Source organism: Bos taurus, chromosome 26 (assembly GCF_002263795.3).
Source record: "Bos taurus isolate L1 Dominette 01449 registration number 42190680 breed Hereford chromosome 26, ARS-UCD2.0, whole genome shotgun sequence".
NCBI classification, from domain to species: Eukaryota; Metazoa; Chordata; class Mammalia; order Artiodactyla; family Bovidae; genus Bos; species Bos taurus.
Window position 1 is genome coordinate 44541911 of NC_037353.1, and position 14123 is coordinate 44556033.

General features: G+C 51.0%; 2 protein-coding genes across 16 annotated transcripts in view; one reads left to right on the forward strand and one right to left on the reverse strand.

Moving 5' to 3' along the window:
- Positions 1–3545, forward strand: part of ZRANB1 (zinc finger RANBP2-type containing 1) — a 75069-nt gene extending 71524 nt beyond the window's left edge. For 2 of the 4 annotated variants that reach the window (XM_010820134.3, XM_024985638.2), the window contains one exon: positions 339–3545. In XM_010820134.3, the coding sequence (XP_010818436.1) occupies positions 339–557 (219 nt within the window). In that variant the 3' untranslated portion in view covers positions 558–3545. The remainder of the gene's footprint in view (positions 1–338) is intronic. The other 2 variants (XM_059881868.1, NM_001101114.1) reach the window with 2 other exon arrangements.
- A 237-nt stretch (positions 3546–3782) lies between these two features.
- CTBP2 (C-terminal binding protein 2) overlaps positions 3783–14123 on the reverse strand; it is a 169274-nt gene continuing 158933 nt past the window's right edge. For 10 of the 12 annotated variants that reach the window (XM_059881722.1, XM_059881717.1, XM_024985464.2 and 7 more), the window contains 6 exons: positions 11705–11911; positions 8158–8372; positions 7881–8011; positions 7221–7348; positions 6585–6702; positions 3783–5180 (listed from right to left, as the gene is read on the reverse strand). In XM_059881722.1, the coding sequence (XP_059737705.1) occupies positions 5000–5180; positions 6585–6702; positions 7221–7348; positions 7881–8011; positions 8158–8372; positions 11705–11911 (980 nt within the window). In that variant the 3' untranslated portion in view covers positions 3783–4999. 12 annotated transcript variants of the gene reach the window in all.

Sequence of the window (14123 nt, forward strand, 5' to 3'; positions counted from 1 at the left end):
AAACTTACCTTGTTCTTTTTGAAGCTGCAACTTTTCTTTCTAGTCTTTTCTTTGCCAGAATCAATGTATTGGAGAACACTTCCTTTTTGCCATTATATCAAACAAATGAACTTATCATTAGGCCGTTCTTCCCTCTAGGTTTGTCTGTGAATTTTCAAGTTGACATTTTACCCATAGGGTTTTAAACATAAAATTGATGAGAGTAGAACCTAGGTTGAAACACTTCGTTGCTCTGGCCCTTTCGTTAATCATACCAGCTGTAGGTCTCTATGAAATTTTTCCTGTCAGATCTCTGATCTGTCATATTATTTTTCCTTTTCTTCACATTCCTCTAAAAGCTAGGTAATGAGGAACAGCAAGAAAAACTGCTCAGGGAGTGGCTGGACTGCTGCGTGACTGAGGGAGGCGTTCTCGTGGCCATGCAGAAGAGCTCTCGGCGGCGAAATCACCCCCTGGTCACGCAAATGGTAGAAAAATGGCTTGACCGCTACCGACAGATCCGGCCTTGTACATCCCTATCTGATGGAGAGGAAGACGAAGATGATGAAGATGAATGAAAAAAAAAATCCAAGAACAGAAGACCAAGGTATCAGCTCTGTGCGGGACCCCACATGAGTGTGTTGCTCCAAGCAGAGCACACGGCATGGAATGAAGCGAACCTGGCAGGTTCTGCTTGGAAGGGTTTTTTCTGATCCATACCCAACAGAGACGATGTGTCTGCTGCATGAGGAGACAGAACTTTGGACTACAGTTTGTAAAAAAGAAACAAAAAACTAATTTTATTAAGACAGAACTTTTTTCCTTTCAGATTGTAAATCTGTCTATAAATGTAACGCATGTGGTTGTGTAAGAAGTTGTGTAATAGGAAAAGTTGTACCAGCATCTTCATATTATTGAGAAGTTTTTCCAGCATGGGCACCTCCAAAAGCACATGGCAGGTCACTCTTTGTTCCTTTGAGATAATTCTTTTTAAAGTAGAACCTGGCATTCTACTTCCATCTGAAAAGATCCATTTTACATTCTGTCTCACTAGAGCTCGGTAGAGATTTGGAAACTTTTTGTACAAATTATCCATAGCAAAACATAAAAATAAAAACAAGCTTTATTTTTTATTAGTAATTTAGTTCCTGTTGTGCCCAATAAAATCAAATCTTTAAGGAACAAACTGTAAGAAAAGTCAGAATTTTTTATTGAGTGAACTTCATGTAGACATCGTTCCCTTGTTTTGAAAAGGGTTTTGGTTTCTCTTATTTTGTCTTTTTCAGTTTCTGATAAGCCGCCTTTTGGTATTTAGGTATTTATTTGTTTGGAAGAGTGCTCTTAAACTGAGGCTTCCTCCACCAGACTCTGGGCAGCAGTCTCCTTGTGAGTAGTTACCCCATGGATATACATTAGGGCAGTGGTTGGGGAGCCAGCCCACTTGAACTGAATGAATTATGTGAAGTCTGCTCACTTGCCTCTGTGGACATTAGACTCCCAGGTTGTCGTGCAGAGGGTCTTTGGATTCTTTATCATCAACTCTGCTTTAAGCAAATTGTGTTAGAAAGGCATGCCTTTGCTTGGGCTAATTGCGAATTTCCGTTCAGAATAGAATAAAGATTTTAAGAATGCAGTAAGGTGGTTTAAATGCATTGTATAATGAATTTCTCAGTGAGTAGTCTGAGAATTTTTGCATGTTGGTTAATTGTGGCCATTCTTATTTAAAGTTATAACTATAATCTTAGGTAGAAAAACTTTCTGTAAAAGTATTATTTGACCACTTCAGGTATACATTCAATACTGGGTAAAAATTTCAGACCTATCTCAGGAACACAAAAAGACTTAGTGTCCTGATAAGCACTTTGTAGACTATTGATGTGGCAAGGAATTTCAAACACACATACACACTCTTTCCCTTTGATAAAAAGGCTGTGAAAACCTTTTAATATTTGCTTCTTGTTTTCTTCTAAGTTCTATTTAGATGGTATTGAAATGTGCACAACCTCAGATTTGATGCTGAAATACTAAAAATAGTAAAATACCTGTGAGATGTCATCTCTTTAGTTCTTTCTTCCCTCCCTGAAAGGTGTTTCCAGGATGAAAGATTGCTGCTGCTGCATGCTAAAACTTGCAGGAAGAATATTTGCAATTGGATCCCATATAAATGAATTTTGATATAATATTGGTATGCTACTGTTTCAAGGGGCTGATGTTTTCTTACAAAATTGATCCTCTGGTTTGCTTTCGTTTTGGACAGTAATTAAGGATTTAGAAGGCTGCCATTCTGACTACTTAGCATAGCATCCCTATGAACTTTTCTTCATATATAGGAAGAATTCTTTAGTGGCCAGACAACCCATTCTAGTTGCGGTTAAGCCAGTTGAAGAAGACAGAGGAAAGGTTTGAGGGAGAAGCATCTGGTGGCTAGGGTCTCCAGGACAGTCAGTGCTGTTTGGGAAGCCGCAGCTCGGTCTTCGGCCTCCACGTGCTGTGTCTGCTGAGTGATGTGTCCCCTGAGGTGCCTCTACTTATAGATCAGTGACCCTGGCCACATCTAGCTTAACAGGTACAGCATTCTTCCCTGTGGGAAAGAACTATATATGTGTGTGTGTATGTGTGTGTGTGTATATATATATATATACACGCTCCAGTTCTTAGGCTTCAGACTTGGCGGAGCTTTAAATGGTTTTCACAGCAGATTGGCTGGTAAAGGCTAACATTTTGGTGAGTCAATGCTATGTTAAGCTCTTGAACTATCAAACAGCCATAACTATCATCCCAAGACAGAATTTGCAGTCCTTTCTCAGATTCCATGTGGCGGGGTGACAGATAACTCAGTGTCTTTTGGTTGACTCTGGACGGTAATACCTGAACTGTATGGACTTGACTTTACGGTTCCTCTTGGGAGAATACAGCGTGGTGGTTTCTGTTCAAATTAAAAGACAGGATGTGGGCCTGCCTGCCTTTTCATGTCTTTGGCTCTTAGGCTCATCCTGTGACAGACGAGTCTGTGTTAAGGGGATACTGCTGCGCATGGGCGGGTGGGGCCTCCTTGGTGTGCAGATGTCATCCCTGCACTGATTACGCTTGACAAGTGGTTATGAAGATGACAGCGAACCGCCGCTCCGCTCCCCGGAGTGGTGATACAGGTCAGTAACCATGCGCTCCACCTCGATCCACGTCAGGTGGCTTTAATGTAATTTTTCACGGGAAAGTTGGGATAGGACCACCACCTTAAAATGAGTGAGGAGGTTGATGTTTTCAGTTGCCATGACTTTTTTTTAAATGGAAAGAGGCGGGGCAGTTGTAAAGGTGTTTGATATCTGGACTTGATGGACTTAACCAGCATTTACAGAAGGGATTTAATGCTATTTAAGAAAGGAAGACTTATTAAATCAACTGAAAGTTCTTCACACATGGAAATGACTGATGTTAATTATTTTGCAACATTTCTTTGTAAATATCATTTACAAACAATTTTTTGAGATTCACCTCCCTTTCCTGCATTAATGCTTGGGTCAGGTAATTTTACTTTTGGGTAAATTAAAATCAAAACTAAAACTTGACCAATTTTGTTTCTTGAATTAACTTAGTTCTTCTAATCCACCCATTTCATCTTAAGAATGGACATATGTGAAGTTTTGGTTTATCACATGAAGTAATTATCAGCATTCTTGAGTCTGGTTATGAAATAGGAAAGTATTGTTAATCTTTGAACCTGGGAATAACAAGAGTTGGGAAAGAAATGGGCTAATTGAGTTAACATCTCGAGAGAACTTTTACATTAGTGAGATGTACTTGAATTTCAAAGCTTAACAGAAATTTTTATTACTTTTTATTGAAAACTGCACTGAACGCTAAATGTCCACCTTTACAATAAACAAATACAGTAACGGTAACTCACACTAAAACAAAACATATTTCTGATAGCCATTATTTTTCTGTTTGGGACAGTTTTAAAGGTTTTTTTTTTTCTTTTTGTCACAAAAACAGGAATGTACCTATACAAAGGCTCAAAATAGGCCATCTTTTAAACAAAAAGGCGATGATTCACAAAAGACTATGAATATAACATGTAACTAGTTGATACAAATCTAATAGGATTTGTTAAAATCAGTCACATCTAATAACACACCTGAAGTGTTCTTGTATAAAATATCACGTGAAGAAAAGAAGACTTTATCAATGTCTAAAAAAGTGGGTTTGTTCATAGACAATCTGACAAGTTACCATAAAAAGTGTTTCCTGAGACATAAGGAAATGCAACATTATTCTTCTTGAACCCTTTCAGTTCAAGACTTTCCACTCAATAAAATAGCTGAGGATCTGAAACTGAGAAAATATATTTGAGTACAAACAGCTTGTGAAACTTAATACTTTTTTCTTTTTTTGCATCATCAGAGGGTTTTACTGAACTCACAACCAACTTGCCCGCTCAGTACGCAGTTCAGATGGGAGAGAATTCTCTGTACAGGAGCCTGTACTGTCTTCAATCCCGTGCTCGCGGTGTCTAACACAGGCAGACAGCTTTCTCCCCATTTTGTAGTAATTTAATCTTCCTATTAGCAAAAGAGGTAACCAGCCCCGTGGACCGAAGGGACTAGAGTCATAGGGTGGGGATTTCCTCTTAATATTTTATTTTGATGTTTGGAACTCTTGATGCAACATTCTAGAGCAAGGTGTTCAGGACCTCCTGTGCCCAAGGGACTGATAAAGGAAAAAGATCTATTTATTCTTTGTGATTTGATGCACAGATGAAAAACTTAACACACAATAACAGAAGTTGGTCGTTAATAAATCACGTCCTAGTCTCTTTCAGCGCTTCCGCAAGCAGACGACGACATCTTCAGTTTTCCCACGTCTCGGCTTCTAGCTCTTCTGTAGCTGTAACACTGCAACGTCAATGATGCATATGTCCAGAATCAGTTAAAAAGACTGTCAAATTCCTTTTCTCTTAGTTCATTTTTCACTGTCTCTTGGTCCCAGGTGTATCTGAATGATTACCTTTCATCACTCGCTGCTATTGCTCGTTGGGGTGCTCTCGATTGTCCCCGTGTTTCGTGGGCTGGTTGGGAGAGGGAGCTTGGGAGGGATGTGCCACCGTGGGGAGGTTGTGGGTCACCGGGATGCCTCCGGGGATGATCCCTTCCATGGCAGCAGGAAGTCCTCCCGGAGCCACGCCCACGATGCCTGGCGGGTATCTGAGGCGCACACAAGAGAAAGGGCTGGTTAAGTTCAGGGTCAGGAAGTTGCCAACCTCTTGGCTCTGCCTTTTTTATGGAATGTATATAATAATAATTTCCTACCTGCAAAGCAAGGAGGAATACACACAGGAAATTTAAACACTGACATCTAATTCATAAACAATAAAGCACTAATTTTGTAGCTTTTAGACGACGGTGAATAACCCATACTAACTGTGTTTGGGGAAACTGTGTTGCACTGGGTAAACATTTCTGTACGAAACAGACTCAAGTTCTCCGGGTCTTCTATTGTCAATGGATTTAATGATTTCCTAACAGCATAGGCTTCCCTTGTGGCTCAGCTGGTAGAGGATCTGCCTGCAGTGCAAGAGACCTGGGTTCGATCCCTGAGTTGGGAAGATCCCCCAGAGAAGGGAAAGGCCACTCACTCCAGTATTCTGGCCTGGGTCGCAAAGAGTCAGACACGACTGAGTGACTTGCACTTCACTAATAGCCTGAAGTGCGCTTACTAAGTGTGACGTCCTACACTGGCTGGTTATGTGCTCCTGTAACAGATGCGGAAGGGCAGCAGGGCCGATGGTGAGCTGGCGATGGGCTGGAGGCCTGGCCCCCTGAAGATACCTGGAGGGCAGCTGCACACGGGTTCGTCTTACACTGCAGGCACAGGGATGGCTGTGTGTGTACGCAGTGCACAAACGTGACTCGGTACATGCACATTTTTTGAGGACAGAACGTACTTATGAGGCAGGGGCTTTAGAATTCATCTGAGTTACCCAGCCCTTCACAGTTGCGGTAAAGGGGATGGTGTTCCCCTCTGGAAGCTATGCTACTCCGCATCCTGGAGCCTGTGACAGTGAGTCTGGTCAGGGACCACGCAAGGGGACTCTTGCCAGACAGGATCCCTGTGAGCTGCAAGCCCTTCCAGCACAAGCAATTTTCCTAGGGGCCAAGGAGCCTTGCTGTGTCTAGACGAATAATTAGGATGTGACTCTTAAAGGGTACAGGGGAATCCAACCTGGGGCTGGGCTCAAGTGTGGCTTGAAAATGCTTATGGGGATAAAACACAAGCGGAACTTTAATAGAACCTGTGAAATGTAAATAAAGCCATGGGACCTGGGAAGAAATAACTTAGCTCTGCTTGCCCAGAGCAGGAGCTTTCATGTACAGGTCCTGTTACACACACTAAATATTTAATCACATCCTGGCACAGTGGTTCAAAGTCTGTATCCTTTAAAATAGAAATTTCAATTCTCAGCCCTGCCCCAAAACTTAAAATTTGCTCCACCGAAGCCAGGGATGAGGGGACGGGACTGGATTTCCCGCCAGTGCTCCCGTTGGCTTTATGCCCCCCACCCCCACCCCACCCCTGGGGAGCAGGGCCCTGGCCATTCCTCTCCTCACCTGTATGTGGCACCATTGAGCTCTGGATGAATTGCTTGCTGATCTATTACTGACCAGGGAGCTGTTGTGACAAAGAATTCCTTGTTCACACAGTTTCTTAAGCTCTCTGGGATGCGACCTGGAATAAGACGATTGAAATTAATCATACAATGAAGTTAAACATTATACTTAGCTGTTTTGGGGGAACAGCTACCACGCTAGTCTCTTGACTTCTGCACCATTTTAAAAGTCTTGTTTATAATACTGTGTATGTTTTGGTATTTTAGCCACAAGGCATGTGGGAATCTTCGCTCCCAACCAGGGATCAAACCCGCACACCCTGCGCTGGAAGGGAGAGTCCCAACCACTAAGCCTCCAGGGAAGCTTCCCCAAGTCTCCTACTGGTTAACAGGAAGGGCTGGCTCATAATTTCCCAGCATACGACCTGTTACAGGTCTGAGCCACATGGGTCCCTCAGCCTAACAGAAGGGCGGCTCCCCCTCCAGGTCCGCAAAACTTCACGTTGGGTAATACAAAAGGGGATTGGTTTCCTCTGAAAGAAGCACGGCCTAATTAACACATTTCTTCGGCTTGACCCCTAAAAGCAATTCCTGCCCACGGCAAGCCCTCTCACCCTGACGTCTGCGGCCTGCTCACCTGTGATGGCCCGGCGGATCTCGGTGGCGGCCGCCTCCCGCATCTCCAGTGAGGCTTGCTCACTATACCAGGCTGTGTGGGGAGTACAGATGAGATTCGGTGCATCTTTCAAGGGACCCTGAGCAAAGCTGGGTGAATGTACAAAAACATAGGAAATGAGACGAGTGCACATCACTCCCTGTCCGACTGGTCAAACAGGAGCTCTTGGCCATGTGGGATGTTAGCTGACGCAGATAAAACAGGGATTCTGCAGGGTGTGTTCTATGGGGTTGGGACTTTCAGAACCCACTCATACAACTGCTCTGTAATGACAATGTCAGGAGTACTCAGGAAGAGGAAACAGTTCTCTGGAGGACTGACTGGCCTGCCTCTCACTGGGATGGTCGGGCTGTGGACACAGCCTGCTCTCCCTATTTTTCTGCCGGCCCCCTTTCTGGTGATCTTTGGGGGAACTTCTAGCCCTTTTACCCTTTGTGAGAATACAGTACAGCCCTTAGAATGGAGTCCTTTAGCCTCTGGTTAAAGCCTCCTCCCCAGGACCTGTCTGGGCAGCTGCCCCAAGTTCACAGCGAGGAGTTGGGTGAGGACCTGGGTCCTACAAGTCCCTGTGTGAGTCCTGAGCTCCAGCTGCAAACATCTCCACAGTCTCCCCAAACCAACCTGAAAGGCTCCGACTCGTGCACGTCGAGGGCCGCCCCTCGTATCCTGCCTTCTTTGAGGGCTTGGGCTAAGGCTTTCTCATCCACCAGTCCACCGCGGGCTGCGTTCACTAGGAAGGCGCCTTGCCTCATCTAGGGGGGTGAGGGGGGCAGGGTGGGAGAGAAGCTGGTGAGCAGATGCTGCCCCCTCGGGAGGTTTCAGGAGGGAGGTGGGGCTGCAGGAGTTTCCCATTTCCCCTTCATTTGGAGAGAAGTTCTCCAGTGTCGTTTCCATTTACCTGCTTTATAGTGAAGTCATTGATGAGGTGGTGGTTATGCTCGTTGAGATTGCAGTGCAGGGAGACGCAGTCGCTCTGGTACAGTAAGTCCTGCAGGGTATAGACCCTCTGCACGCCCAGGGACCGCTCCGTCCCATCCTGCAAGTAGGGGTCATAAAATAGGACGCTGAATCCAAAGGCCTTGGCTCGAACGGCAACCGCCTGCCCCGTGCGACCTGTGCGGAAAGAGAGCGTCCCGGTGAGTGAGGCCGGCCCCTCCTGCCGCTCCTCGTCACCAGGCTGGGGGGCCTTGCGGGGTGTGCCCCACCTCTGCTGCCTGCATTTCTGGGACTGGGAAGCTGGGCTGGCCGTGCCTGCTGGCAGTTGGAGCCAAGCAGTGGTGGCTGCTGAAGGACCTGAACACCCAAGGTTTGGCAATGCCACGCCAGCACTTCTTCCTTCCAGGGTCACTTGGGCAGAAGCCAGGCCAGCTCCCTGGGTGAGCAATGCAATGCTGATCAAGTGTACTTACTATCAGATGTTGCTTTTTTTCAAACAGTCATTGTTATGCATATTTTCAAACATAACCAGAGAGAACAATCCAGTGGCCTCCACGTGTCTGTCTCCTGCCTCCCAACCACCAGCATTCTCTCCCTCCGTATTTATCTTTCCCCTCCTTGTTTGCTTACACAGCAGCCTTCTTAAGCTGAGCTTCATCTCGTTATTGCTCTCACTGTTGAACCAGGACTGTTCTCTTATGTAATTACCACCAGGTTTGTTTGCTCATGAAGGGGGTAAACTGATCACTGCACTCTGGCCTGAGCGCTCATTGCCATGGGGAACCGGTCTGGTGGGGCTCTGAGCTTGTGTGGAGTGTGGACTGGGCCCACAAGTCACCTAACAGGACGCAAAGGCTTCCTTGACTCCCACTGACCCCCAGGGGTGGAGCACTTTACTTTCCAAAGCAGTTTTCAGCTGGAACACAAAATGGTGTGAATGATGTTTGAAGGGGCCAATTCGGGGACAGCACAGAATAAATCCTGGTGGGAAGACCACTGCTCCACTGTGCAGGAGGGGAAAGGGACAGGAAGCCCACCGGAGGGCAGGGGGTGGCGGACCGGCTCCCCCTCCAGCGGAACCGGCATCTCAACAGGCAGCACTGGTAACAGCGGCTGTGCTTTGGAGGCGAAGGTTTCAGAAGGCCCTTCGGAAGGGACAGCTGCAGGGGTCACCAGGATACTCCTCATGCCAGCCGTCCCCAGGGTCACCACTCACACACAGTGAAGCAGGAACTACAGCCACACGCGGCAGAAGAGCTGCCATGACAGATGGGCCGGAACAAGGGCGACCGAAAGACCCTCCTCTAATGAACCTGAGATGTGGGACACGGCCCCGCCACGCGGCTGCTGGGAGCTCACAGCCAATACCAGAACACCCCCAACTCTGCTTCGTGGGTCCTCAGCACCACCCCCACTGCCCCGTGTCCTGACGCTTTAAGGGGAGACGGGGTCTGGGTGGCGGTTCCAGGGGCTGAGGGTCACGGCCAGTTTCAACGTCACGTCTCACGGCTCTGCGGCTCGCAAATTCACAGACGCTCATCTTTCCACCATGGGGCTTTCCTGACTAAACTGTACAATACCTGATGCTGAATTCTCTTACTGACTTGGTCAAAACCCAGTCTGGCCTTGGTGTGTGTACACACTGTCCCCGATGGCAGGCTTTCCCTTCATATTTTCAAGCTTGTTCGCAACTTGGAGGTCAAACCCAGTGTCGGAGATCCCAACTGTCCTGGCGCGTGCGTGTGTGGTGTGGTGTGTGAGTTGTGTTGTGTACACACGCTGTCACTGACGGCAGGCTTTCCCTCCAGACTTTCATGCTCGTCCCCAACCTGGAGGCTGGCCTTGATCACTGCCTTTGGGCCAGTGCGGGCCGGGGTCAAGCTCGGGATGGCCCGTCCAGGGCCCCACGTGATGGCATGAACTGGGTTTGGCGGCACCCGCTCCACACTTGGGGGCCCGCTGCTGCAGCTGGGCAGAGTCTTAGGCAAGTGGGTGCTTCCAGCCCTGGATGGCGGGCAGCAGGGGGCGAGGCTGCCCACGACCAAGCCCCCTCCTGTCTCGGATCCGCCTGCAGTTCTGGGAAGCTAGAGAGAGACCAGCAGAGGCAGCAGGGAGAAACGGTGTATGGGGCGCTGTGACCGGGGTGGGGGTGGGGGGCTTGGATTACAGCCTGCAGCAGGTGAGCTGGCATCACGGGACTGGCTTTCAGAAGGCGGATGGGGAAGGATACAGTGCGAGAAATGACCCCTCTAAGAACCTGCTGTGATGCCTGGTCAGAAGCCATGGAAACAAGTGTTCTTCCATGTGGCCAGGCCACTCGCATGGCAAGGGTCTTAATGGTGGCCAGAGCCCACCGGGGGCAAGAACACATGATGGTCTAAGAACCAGTTCCAAGGCCCACCTCCTAGAGCAGCAGGAAGCCCTTCGGCACCAGCAGAGGGTGCTACGGCTCGGCACCAGCGTTTCTTAGTCCTTTTCCACCTTCCACTCAAGAAAAAACAAAGCTGGACTCTTGTAACAAGTTTACCTCCGCGAGTGTGATCACCCGACACCTGGGCTCTTAGACTCAAGACTCAGGTGCGGGAAAGATGTGCGTTCCTGGAAGACGCTCCCTCTACCTGTTGAAGGTGGCACCATGGCCATCCCAGGGGTCCTGTTATTCAGAGACAGAGCTCCAAGCTCAGGGCTGAGGGACAGCTTGGGGGAACCTTCTGGAAGCCAAGCCCTGCAGACAGCACCGACCCCATGAGATTCTCATGCCTTCTTTGAGTTCTAAGGGGCAGCTGCTGTGTATCACTCATCCCCAATGTACAGACGGGGGAGACTGAGGCAGAGAGAGATCCAGTCCTGGAAGGTCCTTGAGGTAGAGTTCTTGACCTTTCCTCAAGGTCACAGAACTGGAAGGAGCAGGACTGACATGCAGCAGCCAGCAAGAGCCCCCTCCTGTTTGACTCGGGCCCCTGTGTTGCCTACAGCCTGGCAGTCCGGCTGCTCTCCACCCAGTGTGGCCCCCCACCAGCTCCCCACAGGGCTAACCCGCCCCAGGCCCGCCCAGAGCGTCCAGCTGGGTCTCATGTTTCCCCTGGTGAGTTTTCCAAGCTGATGATCTGACCGTCTGGCTTGAAATCCTTCAGAAACACCCACCCCTGCCTGGCACCTTCGGGTGCTCAGCCCGGCCTGCTGCCCAGGTTTCCACCCAGGCACCAGCTGCCAAGCACGCCACTGCCCTTCACCCTCTGCCCCTGGGGGTGGTCAGGGAGCACAGTCCCTCCCTGGGGATGCTCTCCTGCCGCCTCCTCCCTTCCCCACACCCATCAGGCGGTGTCTTCCAGAAGCAGTCCCCATCTTCCCTGGGGGTCAGCTCCCTAGCCAGCTTTGACCTCTGACCTCCCAAGCCACGCAACCATAGCCCTCCTCTGGGCCCAAGAGGGCCTCCTACAGCTGCAGTGAAGCCTCCCCGAGGGTCCCTGCGGCAGCCCCTCCCTGGGCGGTGGGCGGGGCGCACTTACCGAAGCCAATGAGGCCCAGTGTCTCCCCGCGGATGCGGGCGGCCCCCGAGGCGACCTCCCGGATCTGCTCAACGCTCTGCACCCTTGTGCCTTCCCGCAGCGCCTGGTACAGCCAGGTGTTCCGCCGGTACAGGTTAAGGATGTGGCAGATGGTTGAGTCCGCCGTCTCCTCCACCGCCGCGGACGGGATGTTGCACACGGCAATCCCTGGGAAAGACAGGCCAGGCGCGGGGATCAGAGCCCCGCGTTCCGTGGGGAAGCGCCAGGGCTTCCAGGCCACCCAGGGCGGCAGCGTTGGCCGGTGCAAGCCACTCAGTGTGCGTGTCGTCCTTGTGGGTCAGGGTCTCTGTGGCCTGGGGGCCTCCAGCCCCACGGCCATCCCAGGAGGATTGCTGTCCAGGGCTTGGCTCACCACCCCTCAGCCCCTCTCTGACCCCACGTCCCCCCCACCCAGTGCTTCTAGACCTACGTCTCTGCGAAGTGAGCAGCGAGCCAGCTCTGACCACCACCCTCGTCCAGTGGCAGGAAGGCAGCGAGCAGGCCCCGCCCCTGACGGGCCGCGGGGCCTGGAGACCCAGAGGTTCCTTGCCACGCATGAACTCCTGGATCCTGCTCTCGAGGTGGGGCTGGGGTATGGAGACTGGCCTTTTGTTGAAAATTGTATTCTAAGAGTCTAAAGTCATGAATGTGTTATTGCCTTTTTTTTTAAAAAAGGCAAGACAGAATTAAAAACAAACACCTTCAAGGCTCGCGGGCTGGGACAGGATGCATCTGTTGTCCAGTCTCACCTTTGTCCCACGGACCCCAACCCCTCTCCCGCTCGGGTGGAAAGAAGATCGAGCGACAGGTGCCCACCCAGCTTTTGCAAAGCATTGCAGGGCTGAGAGCAGCTGCGGAAGACTGAGCCCTCGGGGTCTGCATGAGGAGCAGAGACGAAGGCCAGTCTGCCAGCACCAGGAGGCCTTTGGGGAGTCCTGCCCCAGGTCTCACGTGGGAAGGGCCTGGGCACTGACTCTCCTCACTGGCCGGGGGAGGAGTATTTCTCAGACCGGGGAGGGACAGCTCCTCCAGCTGCCCAGCAGGCCTGCAATGACCCCCCCTGCCCTGCCCCAACAAAGGCCTGAGGCGGCCTCTCAAGCAGCTTTCCAGGAGGGACGCAGGTGTCCGGATGGCCCAGTGTGGCGGCCTGGCTGCAAAGGTCTGCCCTGAACCCCAGGCGCAGGAACCCAGCAAACCCAGCAGGGCTGCAGCTTCGGGCCCCTGCCTTCCTCTGTCTCCCGGTCAGGGGTGGGGGCACAGGGTACCTGCAGCTGTCCTGCAGGGACAGGACACAGGACCCACTCCGTGGAGCACCCCCTTCTATGTCATCACCCCAAGAGAGCTGCCCTGAGCTTGGCAAACCCCCAGGAGGAGCTGCTTTTGCTCTCTGCTCTCATCTGCTGACCTGGGCCAGACTGGACACCAGATCAGCAAGCTTGCCAGAAAAGCTCAGAGGGATGGTGCTCGGTCTGGGCCTGGGCTCTCGCCAGCCACTGTCCGCCTCATCCTGCTCCTTCCTGGACCCTGGGGCAACACATCCTCTACCTGCCCAGGCCCTAGGGCGCGCTGGAGGAGAGCTGCTTTCCTGGGAACACACGCCAGGAACCCGGGGCATCGTCCAGAGGGGCAGACATGGGCCACCTGTTCTTCCATCCTCATTACAGGTCAACTGACCGAACAAGTGGCGAAGGGCACGTGCAGACAAAGGACGGCTGGATGGAGGCCCGGGCTCCTTCCGCAGATTCCACATTTGAAAACACCCCTTTTCCGACAGCCCAGCAGATGTCCCTGAAGCCGCGCTCTTATCAGATCGGAGCAGGGTCAGTGAAAAGGCCTCCGTGGACACACAGTTTACATCCTCCAACCCGACATTGCAGGCCCCTGGCTGGCCTCTGCGGTGGGGGTGGGGGTAAGGGCCTCGGGGCCCCACTCGGGTGCAGCCCCCGAGACTGCAGAGATGGCAGGCGCCTCCCCCATCCAGCCCGCCCCCGCCCCAGAGGAATAGCTGGGTCTGGGCAAGGAAGCCCGATGGCATACACGTGTGGGTGGCCACGCCACGAGGGGCCACACCGTGGAGACGGGAAGGGGGGGCGGGGCGGAGGGAAGGGTGCAGAGCCCTCGGGGAGCCGGGCCCCACTTTCTCAGTCGCTGCTTGAACTTGGGACCTCAGCTCCATCCAGAGCACAAAGAACATTTGTTTTCAAACAAAAACATTCTTCTGGCGCCAGGGGAAAATGGAAAATTTTAGTTTACATTAGACATGCTTCTGGAGGCTCACATCTTCCCCAAGCTTCTCTGTGGCGACAAAGAGGGGCTGAGAGTGACTCAGGGTGGACGTGGGAGCCCCCCTCGGCCAGACCCCTGTCGTGACCCTTCTCTT